Source organism: Apodemus sylvaticus, chromosome 21 (assembly GCF_947179515.1).
Source record: "Apodemus sylvaticus chromosome 21, mApoSyl1.1, whole genome shotgun sequence".
NCBI lineage: Eukaryota > Metazoa > Chordata > Mammalia > Rodentia > Muridae > Apodemus > Apodemus sylvaticus.
In genome coordinates this window covers 46,691,691-46,715,987 of record NC_067492.1, presented here as the reverse complement: position 1 = coordinate 46,715,987, position 24,297 = coordinate 46,691,691, and the positions used below count along the sequence as shown (strand labels likewise).

General features: G+C 49.3%; 1 protein-coding gene across 1 annotated transcript; it reads left to right on the top strand.

Moving 5' to 3' along the window:
- Nucleotides 1-44: 44 nt before the first annotated feature.
- Brme1 (break repair meiotic recombinase recruitment factor 1) lies at nucleotides 45-23,557 on the top strand. Its single transcript, XM_052167102.1, has 9 exons — nucleotides 45-356; nucleotides 710-756; nucleotides 10,717-10,891; nucleotides 13,005-13,083; nucleotides 14,040-14,144; nucleotides 18,083-19,240; nucleotides 21,474-21,571; nucleotides 22,777-22,869; nucleotides 23,153-23,557. Exons 2-9 carry the CDS (start codon nucleotides 729-731, stop codon nucleotides 23,277-23,279), a joined length of 1,863 nt encoding a protein of 620 aa, XP_052023062.1. The 5' UTR covers nucleotides 45-356; nucleotides 710-728; the 3' UTR covers nucleotides 23,280-23,557.
- The last annotated feature ends 740 nt before the right edge of the window (nucleotides 23,558-24,297 follow it).

The following is a 24,297-nucleotide window of genomic DNA, read 5'->3' as shown; positions in this document are numbered from 1 at the left end:
ATGCGTAAGGCGCGGAGTTGGTACTGCGCTTGCGTAGGGGCGAGATGGCGGGCTGCAGGTGTGAGGGCGCGGCAGCGTGACGTCTTGAGGGCCGTAGATTCCTCTCCGCCGCACCCGGTTCTGTTGTTAGGCTTTGTGGTGGAGTGGGCGCGGGTGTGGGTGTGTCCCGTCTGTGGCGCAGGTCCACAGTGTCAGGCCTCAGGCCTTCTGTCTCCCACGCGGTTTGCCACGCGGTGCCCGTGACTGCCTATGTTCTCAAAGTCTCGCCAGTGACATAGGCGACCAATTCCCATCAGATCCAAGTTGACCTCGTCCCGACTAAAGACAGAGCAACTTCCATGACTGCTGTGGCCCAGGTTGGTTCTGGCTTGCCTTGGGTCCCACAGTCTGAAGACATTGGCCGGAAGCCACTCCCGGGGTCTCCAGAGACCTCAGAAGCTTCCAAGGACCCCTTGTCCCAGATAATTAGGCGTTGGGCGGGGTTGGGGAGAACAGTTGTCTCCAGCCCAGAGACTAGAGCAGATATCTTGAGGACCTGGCCATGGTCCAAGATGGCTGTGACCTGGCGTCCCACCCAGTGCCCTGTTGGAGACCAGCTGACTCCCCTCACCAGGCTGCCGGACAGGCCCAGGGGTGGAGGGAGCCCACCAGGGACATATGGGGGCATAAAGTGCTGGCAACAGCTACAGAGTTTGTTTGTTGTTTTCAGATTTTCAGGGAAAGATAAAATGAATAAGAAGAGACAGAGGAACTCAGGTATTTGGCTTTATTCAATTTGACTTTTTATTTTATTTCCAGGCAGGGTTTCTGTAGATCCCCAGCTGTCCTAGAACTAGCTCTGCAGATCCGGCCTCAAACTGAGAGATGCACCTGCCTCTGCCTCCAGAGTGCTGGGATTAAAAGTATGACTCACCACCATCCGGCCCCAAATTAGCTTTTAAATATTTACTTATTTATTTGAGGTACTGGGCATGAAATGCGGGGCTTCCTGTATGATAAAACACTCTACCACGAAACTACATCTCTGACCCGAGTTGACCTTTTTTTTGTTTGTTTTTTTAAGTATTTTTTTGAGATGGGGGAGGGGATTCTTGCCATGTGTGCTGACGAGTTTTATGTCAGTTAGACACAAGCTATGTCATTTGGGACAAGGGACTCTCAGTTGGGAAAATGCCTCCAAGGGATTTGCCTGTAGGCAAGTCCAGGTACATTTTCTTGATTAATGATTGATGTGGGTGGGTCCAGCTCTTTGTGGGCATGCTGCCTGGAGGCAAGCAGTCCTAAATTATATAAGGATGCAGTTAGCTGTGGGACAAAAGCCAGTAAGCAGCGCTCCTCCACAGCCAGTGCTAGGAAAATTCCTGAGGTTCCTGCCCTGGCTTTCTCTGATGATGGACTATGATAAAACTGTGTAAGTGAAAGAAACCCTTTCTCCCTTGACTTGCTTTCACGCATAATTTTATGGTTTTATTCCAACAATAGAAATCCTAACTGAGACATCATGTAACCCAGGCTGGCTTTGAGCTTCTCATCCTCCTGCCTCAACTTTCCAAGTGCTGGGATAATAGGTCTGTGGTGCCAAGCCCAGGGGTTTTGATGTTTTGTAAATAGGATCTTAGTATGCGGCTTCAGAGGTGACTCAGTAAAGTGCTTTCCAAATAAGCACGAGGACCTGACCCCAACCACCAGAACCATGTTTAAGAAGCCAGGCATGGTCGGCTCTTGTTTGTAATCCCACAGACTTGCTGGTGATCAAGTCCAGCCTACTTGGCAAGTCCCAGGCCTGTGAGAGACCCTCATAAAACAAGAAGGGTGGGGCACTGGCTGGGTGCGTCCAGTGCTTGCTGTGTGAACTAGAGGACTTGCTTGAGTTTGGACTCCTAACACTCACATAAAAGCTGGGTGTGGTGGTGCATGTACCCCAGCTAGAGATGGGGAGTGGAGACAACTAGTCTAAACACAACAGGGACCTCCATGTTCAGTGAGACAAACAAAATGTTTTTAGAAGATACAGATAAAGAAAGATGCCTAATATTGACCTCTGACTCCACATGCTCACTTGTGCTCAAGCAAAAGCGCTGGCACACACAGGTGAACACACACACACACCCCAAGGCGGAAGGCTCCTGAAGAAGCCGGTTGTACTCCCTCCCACACACACTCACCCTGAATTCCTCCTGGGCTCAGGAGACTCTCCTTCCTTAGCTGTCTAAATAGCTGAGACCACAATGCCGCCACCACACCCAGCTCTCCTTAGCACTTCTTAATTGCTGCTTCTCATCAGAGCACTAATATGACAGCCGTAAGCACCTTCAAAGATAGTGAAACTTTAGTACAAGCTAGTAAGAATAATAGAAATTATGGAGAAGGTTTATAGTTTAAAAAAAAAAAAAGAACTTTCTAGTATTTCCCCTTCGGGACCAAGAGGTTTTGCTCACTTTAGGTTTCAGGGCAGAAATATAACCACCTCAGAGATGATTCCTGCAGAAAGCTAATGCCAGGTCATCTGATATGTGACTATGTCTGATCTAGATCCAGAAAGTGGTTGGATGGCCTCTGTTCTCTGATTGTGGATACAGTCTGTACCTCAGATCCAACTTAGGTAAATGAGTGATGGCAAATGCACCTACCTTGGTTTATTTTATGCTCTGCAGTGCTGGGGATGAAGCCAGGGCCTCATGCTCTGAGGCAAGTGCTCTACCACTCTGATATAATGCTAGCATAAAAGCCAGATAAAGGCACCCCTTGGTCTGCCTTCTGACTGACCCTGGTGTGTTCATGGGTGCCACTGTAGCTCCCTGCCTATGTGAACTGTGACTGACACAATGTCTCCAAGGGTAGCCATCTCACGACCTGTTGACCTTGCCCCACCTAACTAAGAATAATAAAATCCACTACAGTCTGTGCGACCCATCTGCCCAAAGTGCCACCAAGCAGGTCCTGCCTTGCCCTGTCATCTGTGCCCTATCATGAGAAAGGGCATGCTCCAGCTATTTGTCATGTGTGCATATATTTGGGTAAAATTTGTGTGCCCAAGATTTTGTTTGGCGATATTGTATGTGGTTATGGGAGAAAGATGCACTTTTCCTCCTTAAAACTAAAAGCTTGGAGTCAGCCATTTCATGGTTGTACTGTGGTCTTCCCACTGCCAGCCCCTCCCCCTGGGTCCCTGAACTTGCACACCTCCTCTGTTCTGTCCCTGGATTCTGAGTGAGTTCAGGGAGCCCGGGCCCTTTCTTTTCCCCCCTCCCATGAGAGGCCACCATTTTCACACTGTCTGGTTTAACAAAGGTCCAGTGGGACCTTGGTGCCCAAGTGGCTGGGACTAGGATGTGGGGATTTTGAGAGGGCATACTCTTTCTCATGTCTTCTATTATAGTTAATAATCAGTTACACATTAAAAAAAAAGTACATGAATTTGCCATAATGAAGTATCATAACATTTATGACAGAATATAAAGTGTTAATATACTTTAAGCCATAGAATGAAATAAAACTCACTTTTTAGGGAATGAGGGATTGCTTAGCTGATAAAGTAACCTTGTGACCATGAAGACGTGAGTTCAGTCCCCACAGCTCATGTAAAAGCTAGGTGTGGTGACACTTGCTTGCAATCTCAGCACTGTGGGGGAGTGGCAGAGACGGGTAGATCCTTGGAACTTGATGGTCAGCCAGCCCAGCTTACTTGGGGAGCACAAGGTGAGTGGACAAAGAATCTGTCTTAGTTACTGTTCCATTGCTGTGAGGAGTCACCATGACCAGAGCAACTGAGAAAGCATGTAACGGGCTCGCTTACAGGTCAGAGTGAGTCCGTGGCCATCATGGTGGGGAGCACGGCAACAGGCAGGCGGCACGGCATTGGAGCAGTTGCTGAGAGTGCACATCTTACCCACAGGCAGCAGGCCAGGGAAGGTGGCAGGGACAGGAGGAGACCAGGCCTGCTATGGGCTTCTGAAACACCTCCTGATCCTTCCCAAAACAGTGTTGGGGACCAAGCATTCACATATAGGAGCCAGTGGTAGTCATTCTCATTCTAACCACCACATCACCCCACACATGTGCACCATGCACACAGTTTTTTAAACTTTAATTGCAATAACTCAATGGGCCGAAGTGCTTGCCACTAAGCTAGTCTGTGTTTGATCCCAGGACCCACATGGTAAAAGGACAGAACTGACTCCCTCACGTGCCTTCCTGATATACATATAAATAAATGTAATTTTTTGAGACAGGGTTTCTCTGTGTAGCCCTGGCTGTTCTGGAGCTCACTCTGTAAATGAGGCTGGCCTCAAACTCACAAAGATCTGCCAGCTTCTGCCTCCTGAGTGCTGGGATTAAAGGCATGTGCCACCACTGCCCAGCATGTTACTACATTTATTTAATAATTAAGCTTTTTGTTTCTTAAATGCTGAGGGTGAACCCGGGCCTGGGACATGCTAGTCAAGCCCCCATTAGCATTAGGTTCTTGTTTGGCTGGGGGCATCTAGCTAGTTCCTTTGTGGATAGTCGGTGATGGTCATACATATTTTTATTTTCATATTGAGGGAGGGATATGAGGGAGGATGCTGCTAGCATCTAGAAAGTGGCAGCCAGGTCCACTGCTCCAAATTTACAGTTCCCAGGACAGCTCTTCTAACACAGTGTCCCAGCTTAGTGTTCCCATGGGCATAGCTGTGCACCACCACTTCTGACGGACACTCCAGCGGACTCACATGTTTGCAGTGCTGGGATGAACAAGGTGCTGGGGCATGGCTCAACAGCAGAATGCTCAAGCACCTTGTCCTTTTAGACTTCAGAACTATAGTGTCAGTTCTGCTGGCAGCACTTGGGAGTCTGAAGCAATTGGAGGCTAGTCTAGATCACATAGTTGAAAAAAGCCAAACTTCATTTTGAAATAATTTGGGGATTACTGAGAGGTCTCAGAAATAGTTTGAGGAATCCTATCTTCTCTTCTCTAGCTTCCCCAGTGTTAATATCTAACAGAATATAAAGGCAGTGGTCAAACTATTAAGGACAGGAAACCACTTCATTAGACTCCTACTTTAATCCTCTGCTGTGTACAGCTGATCTCACTCAGGACTCCTGCTCCTAACAGAATCCACAATGCCCATGGGCATCATGCAGAATACTGGAGTGTTTGTGTAGCATCTACCAGTAGACTCAATCCCTGGATGACTAAGAGTACTGAGCAGGATATAAATATTTAAATCACTCTATTACGTGGCCAGGGTTAATATAGTTTTTGTCCATCTGTGGTTGGCTAAATCTGTAAATGAGGAACATATAGCTACAGAAAACTGTGTACACTCAAATCCTGGGAGAGACTTCTCTCTCCCTCTCTCTCCTCTCCCCCCTCTCTCCTCTCTCCTCTCTCCCTCTCTCTCCTCTCTCTCCTCTCCCCTCTCTCCCCCCCCCCCTCTCTCTCTCTGTGTGTGTGTGTGTGTGTGAGATATGTGAATGTCTTAATAGGTATGCATGTTGAGGCCAGATGGCAGCATCATGTGTCTCTTCAAAGCCCTCCACTTTACTTCTGAAACAGGGTCTCATTGAACCTGAAGTTCCTCAATTCAGTACAGCTGTTTTAATCTCCATTCCACCTCTGAAAATTGGGGCTACAGACAGATAACAGATGCGTGATTAGCTTGGCTTTTACATGGGTACTGGGGATCCAAACTCAAGTCCTTACGTTTGCATGACAGCCACTTTCCAGCCAGCCATTTCCCGAACCCCCGTGGCTTACTGAATATAACCACCTCACACCACACATGCTGACTCACCAATCCTAGTTTGTTGTTGTTTGGTTGGTTTTTGGTTTTTGATAGAATTTCACTCTGTGGCCCTGGATGTCCTAAAACTTGCTCTGTAGACCAGGCTGGCTTAGAATTCACAGAGGTCTGCCTGCCTCTGCCTCCTGAGTACTGGGCTTAAAGGCTTGTACTGCCAGCACCCAGCTTCAGTTCTGTTTTTACATTCTCAGTATATCACAATGGGCTCTGCTTGTTGACAAATAGTGTAAAATTTCTTCCCCTGAGAACCCAGAAGTGTACCCCAGTGGTGGAACATTTGTCTTGTATATGTAAGAAAGGTCCTGGTATCAAATAATAATAATAAAAATCCTTTTTCTTCATTTGAAAATAATAAGCCCAGCTCAGCTGGTAGAATGCTTGTGTAGCATGTGAAGCTCTGTGTTCTATCTCCAGTACCACATAAACCAGGAGGGGTAGTGGACAGTTGTAATCTCAGCACTGGGGACCTGGAGGCAGAAGGGTCAGAAGTTTAAAATCATCCTCAGCTACATAGTTTCTAGCCAGCTTAGCTACATAAACCTGCCTGTCATTGTTGCCCACTCCCCCAAAAAGAAAGAAAGCAAAACTGGGAACCCAGCCCAAGCCCCTCTTGGAGAGAGCAGAAGTGCGTTCGCTCCTCACCCTGTGCTTTTTGTAGGTTGGTTGGCTGGTCTGTTTATTAATTTTTACGTGGTCCAGTCTAGAAGAGGATTTGTACTACAATATAGGCCTGTTGACCGCAGTAGTTTTGAAATACCCAGTGTTACATGAGGTATTGTACCTTCCCTGTTACTAAAGCTTCAAAAGCACCATCTTTCCTTTTGGGGGGTGATTGAACTATTTATGTATTTATTTATGTATTTATGTATGTATTTATTTATTTATGAGACAAGATGTTACCGGGTAGCCTGCTGGTGCCCAATATGCTGGCTGGGCGCTGGCCTGGCCCACCTCTGGTGGTATTAAGGTATGTCATTACCCCTGGCCATGAGAATTGTACTCATTTTTCCCTCTGCGAGACAGCTCATACTTGTTTTGTGCAGAGTGCCCAGGCCACTTGGAGGCATAGGGATTTCTCTTGACTTTCAAGGAGAAAACTGAGGACCATGCAAGTCACTTCTCTTGGCCTTGGACTGTTGTAGCCCTAGGGTCCTTTTCCTGTGCCCACCCCCCACCCCCACACATATGGGGTAGACAAGTAGGAAAAAGGTTCTGGCAAGTGGCGAAAACAGGCCCTTTGCTTCTTGCATTTCCAGTATTTGGTGTGGAACATGAGGTTCTACCTTATTTGAATTGAGTTAGAGGTGTGGGAGACTGATCATAGAAAGTACTATTCATGGCTGTTGATGCTTTGCCTTTTATTTTGATACAAATGCCCACTGAATCAGTCAAGTGAGCTGGTGTTTGGGATCAATTTCAGGCAACCAACCAAGCAAAAGTATTTATTTTCGCCTTTTGTGGCAGAGTGGGAGGCAGAAGCATAACCTCCCTGAGAACGTCCTGGGCCACAGTGTGGCTGAGAGCAGGCACCTGTGGGAGGAGGGCTGGCCGCAGTGTGAACAGAGGATGGAGGACACCAGGAACACTGGACACCGGCAGGGTCCTAGTGAGGCCAGTGTGTGTCATGGGGACTGCTCAGCAAGTACACAGCAACAGAGGAGCGGAAAGGAAAGTACTGGAGGGCTGGGCCATAGCAACAGAACGCGTTCTGACGAGCCCGGGGTCTTTAGTTCTGTCCTAGCACTGTTGTATGGTTCTGTGTTCATGTCTGTGTGTGTAGGTGTGCTATATCTGCCTTTGTGGGTACCTGTGTACATGGAGGTTCTGTGTTCATGTCTGTGTGTGTAGGTGTGCTATATGTGCCTTTGTGGGTACCTGTGTACATGGAGACCAGAGGTCAATGTCACATGTCTTCCTCCGTCTCTTCCCACTTTATTTTCCAAGTCAGGGTCCCTCTCTGGCCTGGAGCTCTCCAGTCAGAGGATTTGCCTTTCTCCAGCCCTCCAGAGCTGGGTCATAGATGGATGTCACCATTCCTGGCTCTTACGTTCATACTGTGGATTGCTTTTCTATCTTGTTTACTTGCCTAGGAGGAGCCCAATGTACAGTAGGTACTCTATGAATGTACAAAGGACTCTTGACTGTGTAAGTGCTGGAGTTGAACCAGATCTTGTTCTTGGTTGCTTGGCCACAGCTTTCTTGCCTGGAAAATGGCACCAAAGGTTGAGTGTGATGGTGCCTTACTCATCCCTGCACTGGGAAAACTGAAGAGCACCAGCTCAGGACCAGCCTGGGTTGCAGAACCAGACCTTGTCTGGGGAAATGAGGAGGGATGGCATCATGGAAGCACTCTGCCTCTAAGTCTCCTCATAACACACCAGATCTTAGGAGTGTCAGTGTGTAACCCACCAGAATGTACACTCGCTGTGCTCACTGAACACAGGCTTAGACGGGGACAGGTTTAAGAGCCCAGCCATGAGATGGTTTCTGTGTGAGTAAGTATGCTTCCTTCACAAAATGAATATTCAAGCCAGGGCTGGTGGCACAGGCCTGCACTCTCCAAGCTGGAAGTCTAAAGAAAAAAACTGCCTGGCTCTGGTGACGCACATTTAATCCAGCACCTGGGAGGCAGAGGCAGGGGGATTTCTGAGTTCGAGGCCAGCCTGGTCTACAGAGTGAGTTCCAGGACAGCCAGGGCTACACAGAGAAACCCTGTCTCGAAAAAACAAAAGAAATTAAGAAAGAAATTAAGAAAGAAAGAAAGAAAGAAAGAAAGAAAGAAAGAAAGAAAGAAAGAAAGAAAGAAAGAAAGAAAGAAAGAAAAGAAAAGAAAGACCCCCCTTGCCTGGGCTACAGAGTGAGTGCATGGTCAGCCTATGTAACTGTGCCAGACCCTACCTCAAAAATTTAAAAAGAAGTAGCTCCTTCTATGTGAGGCCCTGCATTCAACCTCCAATACTAAGCTAGTGGCAAGAGACGTGTGTGTGTGTGTGTGTGTGTGTGTGTGTGTACATATACACATACATATATGTTGCTACTTTGTTTCCAACCCAATTCCCTGGTAAAAGAAAGCTCAACTCAATCAGTTAACAAAACAAGCTACAAGCCGAGATGGGGCAGACCTCCCGCTACACTACTCCATTTCCATCTATCTTATCCCATATAACTTGCTGTTTCTCCAGGCCATGAGCTCTCTCTCTCTCCTCCCTCGATCTCCCGTTGCTCCTCCCCTTCTCTCAGCTCCTCCCACTTCCCTCCTGCCCAAACACTGGCTCAAGCCTTTATTTGAAAAGTTAGGGTGGGGAGAAGGTTCACAAGGCAACTCCTCAGCTGCAGCCCCTCTGAGGAGTGGAATTAGCATCAAAATACAAGCCCAGGGCTCTCCACAACACATGCACACACCTAGTCTGTGTGATATTCTATACGTTCATTCTCCAGTACTGGCAGGGAGAATTTTATTTATGTTTACATATAATACAGGGCGTGGTGGCATATTCCTGTAATCATAGTTACTTTGAAAGGGTGAGGCAAGGGGCTCATCCTTAAAGGGAAGGAAGAGAACATATCCTAAGTAGTGTTAGGCTGACAACCTCTGTTGCCCTGAGTGGCAGAGAAGAGCATGACAAGACATTAGGGTCTAAGAGCAGGGCTCTACCTGTAGCCCTACTTTTTCCAAGACATACTCTACAGTTGTCTGGGGCAGCCTGTGGACTCCAGGTTTCACTGTCTGTGCCTGATGAGGATATGTTCTAGAAGCTTAGTTTTTTGAAACAGGGTCTCATGTAATCCAGGCTAGCCTCAAACTTGAAATCTTTCTACTTCAGTCTTCCAAGTGCTAGAACTAAAGGCATGCACCGCCACACCTGATTTCTGTATGTGCTAGTTATCACTGTGGATCACTGAACATCAGTGCTGTTCTGTACAGCAACACAGGAAGAGGGAAAGAACAATCTCTCTTCACATATAGCTCAATTGTAGGGAGACAGGAGATGACTGATGCCCCAGAAACTAGCAGAGCCACTGTCATGTGAAAAGGAAAGCCATAGTAGAAGTGGAGGCTCATGGGGACCTCATACTTGGCGCCACCATTTGAACTGAGACCCGCCACACTTTTCCCAGGGGAGAGAGGGCATGGTCCCATTTGTCCCATGTGCTGTGGAGTGAAACTGCTTCAGGATTCAACCTCGGGAGCTGGAGGATGCTCTGGTCTTCCAGAGCACCTGGGTTCAATTTCCATCCCCCAGATAGGATTCACAAGTGTCTGTAATTCTAGTGTCATAAGATCTGATGCTCTTTTCTGGCCCCTGCAGGTTCCACACATGGACACAGACATACATGTAGATGAAATATCCATTCACATAAAATAAAATTAAAAAGCATAAACTATTCTATCTCAGTCATAGCCAGACAATAGATGAAGCCGGGTCCTGGCTCTGTTGGGGAAGCACAGGTGAGCCGCACACTTGTAATCCCAACACTGGGGTGCCACAGAGAACTTTTCCTGGGGCTTGCTGGCACCCAGCCAGCCTAGCCTTCTTAATGAATTCCAGGGCCCAGTGAGAATCCTTGCTTCAAACAAGAAGCTGAGTGACCCCCTAAATATACTATATGGTCATACAAAGTCCTTGAATCAGCCTCCAAAATGCAAGTAACCCATTCATTCCTGTGTTTTGGAAGCTGAGGCAGCAGGATGGAAAGTTCATAGCCACAGGGTAAGATCCCAGCTCAACAGAAAAGAAAAAGAATCAAATTGTATGGCCACATAAGGAAACGGGCTCCCTCCTACCTTCCCATTATTACCTGAGCCTCAAAACTGGCCTCCTTGCCCTCTCACAGACCACTCACCCAGTCCAGCTGTGGTCCTGTTGTGCTAAGCTGACAGCGATGCTAAGCGTGACTGCATCCCTGCCCCTTTCCTTCTCTGAACCAGGGGGCGGCCTCCATCCCTCAAAGCCTTCTAAGAACCCACGGCTGAGAAACTCCCGTGGAAGCCTCCAGAGCTCCATGATGGTCCACTCACAACACTCCAGAGAGTCAGGAGACAGCTCAGAACCTGCTCCTTCTGTAGAGCCAGGCGGGGAGGAAGCACGACACGAGGCTTCCAGGTAGGTGTCTCAGAACTCTCCAGCGGTTACTCCCTCTTCAGTCACAGCAAACCCACAGGAAAGACAAGTGGTCCAGGATGACCTGCCACCACTGCAACCCTTTCTGGGACCCTGGCCCAGGTCTTGTTTCTCATGGTTCTCTTTACTGGAGAAAGGTCGCTCGCAGATGACATCACTTCAGTCTCAGTCTCAACCATACTATTGAAGAAGTTGGGAAGATAGCTCAGGTGCTTGCTAAGAAGCTGTTTCACAAGCACGAAGACCTGAGTTCCATCTCCAGAACCCATGTGAAAGGTGTCAGCATGGTGGTGTGCTCCTGGAACCCCAGGGCTAGGGAGCGAGGGCAGCTGGGTCCACGGCTCACTGGCCACCCAGTCGGCCTAGCTCCAGGCCAACGAGAGACTGCTTCAAATGTTAAGGATGACACCTTAGGTTGTCCTTTGGAGTCTACATGCTTGCATGCACATGTATGTTCATACATGTATAAGAAAAACAAGCCAGTCATAGTGACTTATGCCTTTAATCCCCTGGGAAGCTAAGGCAGGTAGTTTCTGTTAGTTTGAGGTCAGCTAGGTTACATAGTGAGACCTTGTCTCCAAAAGGAAGGAATGATTGAGGGAAGGAGCAAAGGAAGGAAGGAAAATGGAACTAGGAGAAACAAAATGACTGGTGGCTGACATCTTTGGGGAAGACATTGTGGCCTAGGTGATGACATTTACTGGATTAAAAATACTAAGGCATGTGTTCACCCCACAGCTGCTCTGTATGTCTGTCTGATTTCAGGTCACAACAATATTGCTAACAGTGGCCCTGTGAAGCTGCAAATGTTGGTTTCTTAGACTTGTATGAGCTACATGTCACCTAATCCTTCCTCATAGAAAGGCACAGAAATGGAATCCTCTACTCACTTCTAGGCCATAGGGATGGCACTGCTGTGTTGCCTCCCAGTCGGCAAAGACCAGAGGAGTTGGGGGCAGGAGTGTACCTATCTTGAGCTATTGTTTTTTAAATATATGTTTCACTAAGAAATATCACACATACAGAAAAAAGTCACAGAAAAGAAAATAATGTAAGACACAAACAACTTAAAATGTGGGGGGAAGGCTTGCCAGTGTCCAAAAGCTACCCAAAAGACTGCAGTGTACAACTTGCAGGACTGGGATGGAATCCAGCCCTCATGACAGTGTTCTCCTGGACTACCCAGCACCTAAAAAGTATTTTATTTACTTTGAGACACCATCTTACAACATAACCCTGGCTGGCCTGGAACTTGCTGTGTAGACTAGGCAGGCTTCGAACTCTGCCTTCTTGAGTGTTGGGATTGTAAGTATACACCACCATGCCTGGTTAGGATTTTCTTTTTCCATCCCCCGCCTTTTCTTTGGTGTGTGTGTGTGTGTGCGTGTGTGTGTGTGTGTGTGTGTGTGTGTGTATGTGTGTGATGTGTGTGTGTGTGTATGGGGTTGACATGTACCCTGTCATCCATCTGTATGGATGTCAAAGGAGGTCAGAGACATAATCTAGGGTATCAGTCCTACTTTTTACTTGATTGAGACTTCTCCTATCTCCTCATAGGGGTGCTGATTACAGGTGCCTACACCACTCCTCCAGTGTTTATATAGGCTTTACGCTTGTCTGACAAGGGCTTTTACCCACTGAGCTATCTTCTCAGATTTCTTTTTTATTGTTAACATTGTGCATTGTATATCAATCATGTGTCTTTGTAAATCTCACCCTTTCAAGCAGATAATCTGTGCCAGGAGCAGATTATCTGGTTAGATTATCAGGTAAGGCCCTTGCCGAGCCGGTTCCAGGCCCTGGGTTCTATCCTCAGCCTGATGGGAGAAAACATGGAATTGATGTAAAAGGACTTCCAGGGCCTCCCTCGAAGATTCAGAATCACTTTTCATCTAGATTATCTCCTTTATCCAGAGGGGGGAGGGAAGGAGGGAGGAAGAGAGAGAAAGGTGTAAATGGGTGTGGTGTGGTATACATGTACTTGTGTGTGGTTTGATAGCAGTGTGTGTGTGTGTGCTGCACCCCTGACCCCCCTCTGCCTTGGTATGTAAATAACATCTGGAAGGACTTCAATCCTCTGCTTTTTTCTACCCAGCTGCCCAATGGAGGACACAGGAGCTGCCTCTGACCTCCCAGGATCACCACAAGAGCTGGTCCCCCTGCCTCCTTCCCAGGTTAGCCTCCTGTTTTAAGTTCTATATCCTGTTCATGGCCAGTAGCACCTCACTGCCCATGGAGCTGCAGGGAAATAAAGGGATAGAAGACAACTGTTGTGTGTGAGACTACAAGAATTTGAGAAACAGAGGCAGGTGAATCTCTTGAGTTCAAGGCCAGCCTGGACTACATTGTGAATTCTAAACTAGTCTAGCAACAAAATAAGACCTTGTCTCAAGAAACAGGGAAAGGAGCTAGGCAGTGGTGGTATATACCTTTAATCCCAACACTCGGCAGACATAGGCAGGAGGATTTCTGTGAGTTCGAGGACAACCTGGTCTACAGAACTGTTAGTCCTGTAGGTCAGTTAGGGCTACACAGAGAAACCTTTGTCTCAAAAAAATTCCAAAAACAAATAAGGAAGCAGGGTAAGGTTGGAAATAGAGGGTAAGGGGGGAACAGATGGGGATGTAGCTCAGTTGGTAGAATGCTCACTCTAGCATGCAGTGAAGACCTGGGTTTTATCCCCAAGGCTGCATAAACCAGGCATGGTGCTCCCTTACATGTAATTCTAGTACTTCAGAGGTGAGTATAGGAGGACCAGGAAGTGAAGGAATTCAAAGCCAACTTAAGCAATATATCAAGATCAAGGCCAGCCTAAGCTATATGAAATCTCATCTCAAAACCAGAAATCCAGGGGGGGGGGGTGGGGAAACCTTAAAGTAAGGGCAAGGTGACACATATCTTTAGTCCCAGCACTCAGGAAGTAGAGACAGCCTGGTCTACATAGCGAGCTCCAAGATAGCCAGAGAGCTACATAGATAGACCTCGTCTGAAGAAAACGCAAAAATAGGGGCCAGTCTGCACCTGAGTGGGAACTGCTTCCTAGCACGCGGGGAAGGCCCGTCTGGAGCACTGCCCTTTCCAAGACCCTGTTCTTTCACGCTGCTGCTCTGTTCTTGTGTCCCGTTTACAGAACTCAGTTGGGAGGTTTGTCCCTCAGTTTGCCAAACCAAGGAAGACAGGAACTAGAAAAGCCAAGGCATGTGAAGAGGACCCAGAGAGCTGCGCCACAAGCCAGGTAAGAGCCTTCCCTTAGGTCAGGCGTGCTCCTGCGGTCAGGCGTGCTCTTCCTGGAGTTCTCCAGTTACCTGCCTGGTGTGCACTGCTTGCTGAGCACCACAGCCTGGAGACCGAGCATACCGTGACATGTAGCTCGCATGGAACAGTCAAAGTCAGAAAGGTGGTATATTTTCCTGAGAGCCTCCTTTGCTTCTTGGGACTAATGTGCAAGTCAGGAGCTTTTAAAAAAAAAAAAAATGTTGGAGCTGGAAAGATGGTTCAGCAGTTACAAGCACTGGCTGCTTTCCCAGAGAATCTAGATTCAATTCCCAGCACCAATGTGGCAGCTCACAATGAGCTGTAACTCTGGTTCCAGAGGATATAATATCTTCTTCTGACCTCCTAGGGCACCAAATATGAAAGTAGTGCACATACAACTGGTGCAGGGAAAATACCCAATATCATACACATACATATAAAAGCAAGCGCGGGTGCGCGGGTGTATGTGTGTGTTTGCGCATCAGAGGCCAGTTGTAGATAATCGTGAGCTCCCTGAATGGGTGCTGGGAACCAAACTCAAACTCAGGTCCTCTGCAAGAATAGTATAAGAATCTTAACTTCTAGGTTATCTCTCCAGCCCTCAGGAGTCCTGGAATTGCCCTTGCCACCATGAATCCTGGGATTGACAATGTCACTTATGACACAGGCCCTTGGAGGAAAGTAAGACCTGTGCAGTAGTAGTACCTAACTGGGAACACAAGGAACCTTCAGTGGATCAGTGTTTGGGCTGGGGAATGGTTCAGTGGTGGAGCACTTGCATAGCTAGCACAAGACCCTGGGTTCTGTCTTAGCACACAGAGATAGATTGCTGGAGCTGGGCAGTTTTAGTAGGTGCTTGCTTAGTGTGCAGGAAGCCTTGGATCATTGCCCCCGACACTGCATAAGCCCACGGTGCTTGCCTGAAATCCCAGCTCTTAGTCTCCTAAGAAATGGGAAGATCAGAAGTTCAAAGCTATCCTGAGCTATACACCAGCTTTTGATATCCGGTTGGGCTTCATGAGAACTGGTCTTATGGGTGAGGAGGTTGGGGCTTGAGACTTTAGAGTTAAGGCAGGCTAGTGAGTGACAGGTATTAAGAGCAGAATGGATAGAGCATGGGAGAGATGGAGCACGCTATTTTTTAATACTTTATCTTTATTTTATGTGCCCTGGTGTTTTGTCTGCCTGTATGTCTGTGTGAGGCTGTAGCATCTTAAGAGTTGCAAGCAGTTGTGAGCTGCCATGTGGGTGCTGGGGTTTGAACTGGGATCCTCTGGAAGAACATTCAGTGCTCTTAACAGCTACACTGTCTCTCTAGCCTGAACACAGCTATTTTTAAAAACAAATAACCAAAAACCCCAAAACAAACAAACAAAACCCAGCTATAGTTGGGCACAATGTCATATACTTTTTGTTTGTTTGTTTTTAGAGTCAGGGTTTCTCTGTGTAGCTCTGGCTTTCCTGGAACTCACTCTGTAGACCAGGCTGGCCTCAAACTCAGAAATCTGCCTGCCTCTGCCTCCCAAGTGCTGGGATTAAAGGTGTGCACCACCACTGCCCCAGCATGATAGCATATCTTAAACAGCAAAAAGTTCAGCTTACGTGCTGGCAAGACACAGCCTGTAACAGTGTTGGCTGTGTAAGTTTAACAACCCGAGTTCAATCTACAGGACCCATAAGGAGAAAGCTAAGACTCTACTCCATAAAGTTGTTGGTAGTGTGCCCTAACAATGATCGTGGGGCACCACTAACAAGACAGCAGTGCGCATGGGTCTGTGAAGGATGTGGGAGAGACGTCTGCTTTATTGTACATGAGCAACCAGTCACACAGTGAAGCCTGTCGGCTGATGGGTTAGCACAGTACTGTGGAGCGAACGGTGAGTGCTCACTCATCCTACCAGGGTCTCTGTGGAGGGAGGACACGTGGAGGGTGCTAACGTGTCTGCAGGCCGGCTACTCACACTACCTCAGAATTCAGTGTTCAGACTTTAGGGACGTGGTATGCCATGCTTCTTAGTTAGAAGGGCAGAGTGCCTAGTGGGCTGGCACCAGGTCATGCCTGTATTTTCTACGATACCACTCATACATATACACCACACATAATACTGTATATTTCATGTAACATACTTCATATATACCATATATCATAATACACATCATACACATACCATACACACATACATCAGATTCATATGTACACATACCTTATACGCATAAAGAAATCATACATTATACACACATCATTCACACACTTTAACAATCATACACATAACAGTAATAATAAACATTTTAAAAGATATTCTCACTTGGGAGGCAGAGGCATGTGTTTTGAGTTGGCCCAGCTTGGTCTTTGCATCAAGCTCCAAGCAGTCAGGCCGCACAGGGAGCCCAGGTTCGAAAGCCAAGGTATCCAAACAAGAGTAGCCTGGGCGGAAGGAAGGTCACTGCTGCCAGGGCTCTTAGCTTGCTCACCATGGTGGCAGTTTCTGGAGGAGAGATTGCAAGACTGGCCCTCCTGATTGTCCATCTACCTCTGCCTCCCAAGTGCAGGATTTCAGGTATGCGCTACCACAGCTGCAAGGCAGGTCTTCACCAAACTCCTCTCCAGGCCCAGGTGTCATACCCGAGTGACACAGGATGTCCGCATGGGAAGATGGGAGTAGATGGGAATGTCACATAGCATTTGTTACAGCATGACTACAGTGACCTCACAATGGAGAACCTCCATGTGCCATCAATGGGTGATGATTCAGACAGAATCTCACTCTGTGCTCCAGACCAGCCACCAATTCCAGCTCTATGCCAGCTGGTTTTCTTTTTTTTTTTAAATGTATTTATTTCATTTATATGAGTAGACTGTAGCTGTCTTCAGACACACTAGAAGTGGGCATCAGACCCTATTACAGATGGTTGTGAGCCACCATGGGGTTTCTGGGAATTGAACTCAGGGCATATGGAAGAGCAGTTGGTGCTCTTAACCCAGCCATCTCTCCAGCCCCACCAGCTGGCTTTCTTAATGTCTTTTTTATTACCTATATGTGTGTGTATGTGGAGGTGTGGGTGTACCCCTGCCACAGCGTGCATGTGGAAGGAAGCAGCTCTGTGTGGTCTGTTTTCTTTACCATGTGGACTCCAGGGATCAAACTCGGGCCATTAGGCTTGATAGAAAGCACCACCTCTACCCATTGAGCCTTCTCATTGGCTCTGGTGTATCTTGGTAAGAGGCTAGTGAGATGGATTAGCCAGTAAAAGGACGTGTCACCAGATGTGACAATCTGAGGACTCTCAGGAGGAAAGACTCCCACAAGTTGTCCTCTGGCTTCCATATGTGTGCACACACACACAATTTAATAAGCTGATTAGTTGTACCATTGGGCCAACTGGAAGCAGAGCCTTTAAGTCCATCATTGACTCTCTGGGGGTGGGGGTGGGGGCGACACAACTCAACTTTGTGCAGCGAGGCAAGTGCCCTGTTGTGGAGTGACCTGAATGCTTGGTGCTGGTAGGAAAGGACCCATGAAAGGAGGGGCGTGTGTACTTTGTGTCCTCCTCCTCCTCCTCAGTGCAAAGCTCTGCCCCGAGTAGCTTCTGGAGCCCACTGTGGTGCCTAGTGGTGGTGCAACTATTTGATCGTCAGGACAGGCCTTACCTAGAAAACCTCTAACTAGAAACATTCTTCAGCTGCGTGGTGGTGGTGGCCCACACCTGTAATCCCAGCACTCTGGGAAGCAGATGCAGGCGGATTTCTGAGTTCGAGGCCAGCCTGGTCTAGAGTGAGTTCCAGGGCAGCCAGGGCCACACAGAGAAACCCTGTCTCAAAAAAATACCACACACACAAAAAAAGAAAACCTCTAACTAGAAACATTCTTCTGAGTGCGTGCTTATCTAAGGCCAGGGCTGAATCTTCTATTTCCACAGGAAACCATGCCAGAGCTGGGTGCCCTTGAAGCAGGAAGCCAGCCACAGAGAGAGTCCCTGAGGTTCCCTCCCCACGATGCCAGAAGACCAGAAGACCAGACACAGCCAAGTGGGACCATGTCAAAGAGGACCACCTCACTAGATAATGGGAGCCTAGGGAAGAATGGTTTTGAGATGGCCACAGTTCAAGACAGTAGTAGCCAGGAAAGACCCCTGTCAGATGCTGCTGCCGAAAGCAGGGAGGCAGAGAGCCGAGCCCCGCAGGAAGGAGGTGCCCACAACGGGGGAGCAAGGGCCCAGCATTCTGAGGAACTCCAGGAAGGAGAAGACATCCTCTACACTTCGCCATTAGTTTCTGCCTCAGACCCCACCATCCCTTGCCTAGAGACCTGGTCTGTGGCTCAAGACCTCTCTGTGCCCACACATATTCTCAGCAGCACAGCTGCAGCACCTAGCTCCAGCAGCCCAGAAGATGCCTCTCTTGTGGACAGTGTCATTCCAGAAGTGAGCTTGGGCCCCTCTGTGCTGCGACAGAGTGCTCCAGAGGTGGCCAGGCTGCTGGGCTCTCCGGATGGGCAGATCCCTGATGGAGGCTGCAATGGGACTCTGCTGAGCCACACAGCTCCTCCTGAGGAGACCACAGCAGGCAGAGAGGGGGCCAGATGGGAGGAGAGGTCCCCTGGTGACACCCTGGCAAGCTTCACTGAGGTTGCAGTTCCTATGAAACAAGAGGCCATTGTAGAAGCTGGAGATTCAGACCACAGAGCCCAGGGAGTGGGTCCAGCGGTCCAGACCAAGGACTCTGGCTCTGATGGATGGCTACCAGGGGGTACAGGAGTGCTGCCTTTACCAGCACAGCCTAGCAATCAAAAGGTGGCAGAGTTAAGTGGCCTAACTTGTGATCACGACTTAGAGGGCCTCAGTCTGTGCGCTTGTACCTCCTCCCAGCTGGAGCACACCTGTGCAGTTGGTGATCCTCCCCAGAGCACCACAGACTGTCACAGCAGCCCAGGCACTCCTGTATACCTGGCAGGGCAGCAGCAGCCAGCTCCCAGTCCCAGAGATCAGGCTGCATGGCAGGAGTCCTCAGCAATGGAACTAGACTTCCTGCCTGACAGCCAGATACAGGATGCCCTGGATGCCACCAGCATGCAGCAGGTAAGAGCTTCCCTGTACTCAGTAGACACCCGTCACCTTCAGGTGGCAAGATGGAGCTAATGCGTCTGACACTTTATACGACATAGGTGTCTGAGGGTGGGGACCCATACCTGTTGGCCATCTGTGTGGGCCTGGCCTGTGTGGCTGCTAAGGAGCTACACAGGATACGGGTAGACGGAAAGCCTGTGAGTCTGGGGCCTGCCTGCCACAACTAGAGCCCTCGTATGCGGCCAGCATCTGCCGCTGGCTCACAAGAGTGTTATCATCCACACACCTGAAGAAGCCAGTGTCCTCACACCAGATGGAGGGAAGGGAGCTCACTGCTAAACTGGAAAGAACGCGCATACCCTTGAGCCTCACTAGGAATCTTGACTGATATTCCTGCACGCACATGAGCAATTGTACTTTGTGTTGTAGTTCCCAAGGGTCTTGTCCATCCATAGCTGCCCAGATGTGACCTTCCAGGCCTCTGAGCCTAAGTCAGCCTTCAAGGTTACCTGTCAGCCCCACCCCTGGGAGAAAGCAGCCCTGCTCTCTGACAAAGGGCTATACTGCCAGACCTGCTCTCTGCTATACTGTGTAGTGCAGGGGCTGAAGGAGCTAGGCACCCATGTCTCCTGGAGTCTCAAGCTCCTCTGCCTTGGAATAGGGAGCTGCGTGGCTTCCAGCAAGCCTCAAGTACTCTCCCTTCACACTGCACCCAGCCTTCTGTTGAGGTATTTACTGGTCCATTTTCCACCCTGAGAGAAGCTTTTCATAAGACACAATCCCTCAATGCAAGCAAAGAATTTTACCTACTGTTTAATCCAAAAAAATAGGCAACCATGCTTCAAGACCGTGAGTTCCATCCTGGCACCAAAAGCATGGAGGGAAACATGCTTTTCCATCTTTGTTGGGGACTTGCTGGACTATACTGAGATGTAGCCCAATGGGACTGTCTTAGCACTGTGAGGGCCCAGCGTTCCATCCCATCTTTGTAAATGAAACCTCCCAGGACCACAGGAACCTGCATCACTAGCACAGCCTATGTCGTACTCAAGGCAGTATGGGAGCAGCAGCAGCCTCAGTTAGCTTTGAAACCAGGCATTCCTGAACAAGCCAAGGTGACCTAGCCACTAGCATGTCCCCACAGGAAGGTGACTTATGAAGACCATCCAGCTAGATGGCAGAGACTATATCTCCCAACATAGGGACACCTATGATCAGAACAGGGCCCCCTGCTGACTTTACACCATCCACACAGCTATCTCAGGAAGACACACCTGTAGGTTGCCCTGCAATGACAGTCCGGCTTGTACAGTGCTCTCCCACCAGGAAGTGGTCTGAGGCTGGTGCAGCTGGTATGGCTGAGTGGCATGATTGGGGCTCTGGGCTCTATACCTAGGGCTTGAGGAAAGACAGAATCTCTGGGTCCTCCTAAGGTTTTTGCCGAGGTTTTCTGGGCTTCCAGTGCCATAGTTCCTGTCAACTGCAGTGCCCCTCAGTCCTGGTGGAAGGGAGTATGGCTCTTTAGGGGAGTCCCCTCCCCATAGCTGAGCGATGTAATAAGATGGGCAACATGAGCACAGAGTTCATTTTACCTCAGATGGGTCTCACAAGGTTACCCTAGCTGGGTTCAAATGATCCTCCCAGGTCTCTACCACCAGCCCAGCCAGTGTCTCTTCTGAATCCCCATGCCAGACTCTCCCATATAGGACACTTATGCCTTAGGTAACACCACCACCTCTCAGCTGCTGCCACTTGGATCCTGAGACAGTCTCACATTGACTTCTAACCTCAATGCTCTCGCAGTCTCCCAGGTGGCAGTGTTCTATGTACCCTGGCTCTAGGGTCTTTTAAGGAGGTAGTATCTCAGACTTAGTGATGACACTCACACAGGGTAGCCTGAAACCAGGCGGCTGCCCCAAACTCCCAAGTGTCAGTCTTGCTTCAGCCCCTCAAGTTGCTAGAATTACAGGTGTGCACTGCCTTGCTTGGTCATACTGTTTTTTTTCAAGGTCTCAGTGTATTATATAGACTTGGCTATCCTTTAACTCACAGATGTGCCTGCCTGTCTCACAAGTGCTAGGATTAAAGGCATACACCACTGCACCCAGCTTTGCAGCGCGGCTGTGTCTGGAGCCCCATGCTGGCTGGCGTCACACTTAAGTTCAGCTAAAGTGAAGTCTTGAGTGCTGTGGCTGCTTCCCTCTGCCGGGCTGGCTGATTCATACATTGTTCCTATTCCTTCCAGGGCTTTCCTTCAGGGAATATGCCAGATCTTGGCTGGCCTGTCCCTGGCTCACATGCCATCCAAGGATCCCCAAAGGCAGTGGCCAAACCTCAGCCCAGGTAGGCTCCTCAATCCTCAATGAAGCTTGCACTGTCTTTCAAACCACCACACACCATGTCTTTCTGGGAACTTGGGTGGTCCATGGTTCACACCCAAAGAAGGAAGGGCCTGTCGCTGGGAGCTGGGTTCCCTGGGCAGTCCCTCTAGTACCTTCAGCTGTTCTAGCCTTTACAGGGTGTGATGAGGAACCTAGATGTTGCTGAGTCGCATGAACTGGTGTTCAAGCAGGTCAGGAAGTCTTGAGACTGCCCTCAACTCTGACTCTGGATAACCCAGAACTCCCGCCCACCCTTTGTCTGCACCACCTTGTCTGGCTGGCCCTTGGAGGCCTTGCCTTCCTGAACCTGTCTCTACAGACTCATCAACCACTTCCTGCCAAGTTCTCTTTCCATCAGGCACTCATGAGGGAGGCTCGGAGGCCAAGCTGACCTCCTTCACTCCCTTCCCTGTGCTGGCCTCCTGACCTCCGTAACATTTGTCCCTTTTGCCAGCTGCCAACACATTCTCTCCCAGTGTCTCTCAGTTTCTTCAGTGTACCAGAAGCGGGTTAGCTCTGTCACCCACTGTTACTGAGAAATGCTTCAGTTTCCTATAGGTAAACAGGAGCCCCCAGATTGGGTCCTGGAAGTCCAGTTGGTGGTCTGTAACTTTAAGGAAAGCTAAGGGCCAGACAGGCAGCCACCATTAGGTGCTGGGGGGAGGGGCCGTAGAGCAGAACTGCGGCTCCTGAGTATAAGAAGCTCAGAGAAAGCCATCTGTTAGCCAGAGCCGTATCCTGCCTAGACAAACAGGCTGCACATCCGCTTAGGAAATGCTGTGGCATGTCTCCTCAGACTGTCCTGAGTGCTCGTGACCCTAGCATCAAATGACCCAGTGCTGAATCCATGGATTTAAATGATGACTGTCAAGACAAACTGGAAAAGAATATTCCAGAGTGCTCAGAGGCACTGGAAGAATGATCAGGAATTCAGTGTGATTTGAGCAGAGACAATAGAAAGGGCCAGGGGCCAGGTGAGGACAGTGGTGTCCATTACTGGGGAGGGTAAAGGAAGGCCAGGGTAGCACCCCTGGTAGCAGGGGGAGCTAGGGTAATCGGAGTGGGAGGGGTGCAGAACGGGCAGGACATTACAGAGAAGCCCCCAACATGAGGAATGGCTGATCAGCCTGAGCCCTTAGGCCACCCTTCTTCCCCATTTCCTGACAGATCCCATGTGGGAACCTGGGCCCAGGAAACCTACAGGATGCAGGATGCAACAGACACGGTGCGAGGCCTCGTGGTGGAGCTCTCCAGTCTCAAGTAAGGGCAGCTCCAGTTGTCAGAGGGGTCAGTACAGAGTAGAAACAGGCAGCATTACAGGGGGGGGGGGAGGTAGGACTGTAGCCCCAGCTGTCAGAGTTCCACCTCAGGTTTGTGCAGTGGAATCTTGATTGACACCTTTAACCTACATGTTCACAGAGCAGCATGTGCCTACCCCTGCCATTTGTGTACCTGTGAGGAGCCACCTGGCTGGTGGCTGAGACCAGGTCCAATGTAGTGGCGGGGCACAGCTAGTTCTGCCCTGTTTCTGTTTCTCCAACAGCCGGCTGATTATGAGCACCCACCGGGACCTGGAGGCCTTCAAGCGCAGGAAGACCAAGTCTCTGCCGTACCTGACAAAGGGGTTAGGGAGCCTTCCTAGAGGGGATCAGAGCTGGAGGGACTTGTAAGCTGGGGGAGGGGGTTCAGCTCACCGTGGTTCCATCTGCAGGAGGCCAGGGGGCCACTTGGCCAGGGTCAGTATTACTCCCATGCAGTAGGGGGCCTGAGCCTTAGGAAGTCACCTGGCAGCATGTCCCTGCCCCAGATGCTCATCCAGGCTCCCGAGCTGAGCTGCAGTTGTCTTTGACTTTGTTTCTGGAGGGGAGATGCCCTGTTCCTCTGCCTATCCTTCCCCGGTGCTTTGTTACTTTTGGGAAGGCAGGGAATAAATGATGCAGTCACAAGCCTCTGATGTGTAGCTGCACTGGAGATGTCCTGGTCCTTAAGTTCTGCCTATAGACCACTCTAAACTCAACTGGCCTGCAGCTGCCTTCAGAAGGCCATGTGTAGGGCTATGCAGAACCACTCCTGTTGGAGCGGGGCTGCCAGAACACAGGGCAGGAGCTCCTTATAGCTCAGTGGCCAAGTTTCTAGGAGAACGGCTATGTGTGTCGGTAATAAATCTACACACAGCCGGGCGGTGGTGGCGCACGTCTTTAATCCCAGCACTTGGGAGGCAGAGGCAGGTGAATTTCTGAGTTCAAGGCCAGCCTGGTCTACAGAGTAAGTTCCAGGACAGCCAGGGCTACACAGAAACCCTGTCTTGAAAAAAACAAACAAACAAACAAACAAAATCAAAAAAATCTACACACAAATTAGAGGACACCAAGCCTCCCTGCAGTTGTTACAGCCAAGGTCCCTATGCAGGGTGAGGTCCTGTCTGCTGCCTAGGAATGAGCTCTGATCACCCACCTCACCCTCACGTGCCTCCGGACAGGTCAGTGTTTGGGTGTGCCAGGGGGAAGTATCCTGTTTGCAGAAATACATGCCTGGGTTGGCTTAGACCTCACACACAGGCAGGGCCTCCGTCTCAGCCTGCACACAGGGGAAACCTAGGCTGTGAGACAGGTGAGGTCTTGACTGGAGAGACAGCTATCCCTAAGCCCACCTTGCTCATCCCCGTCCCTGGGCTCAGACTCTGGTTGG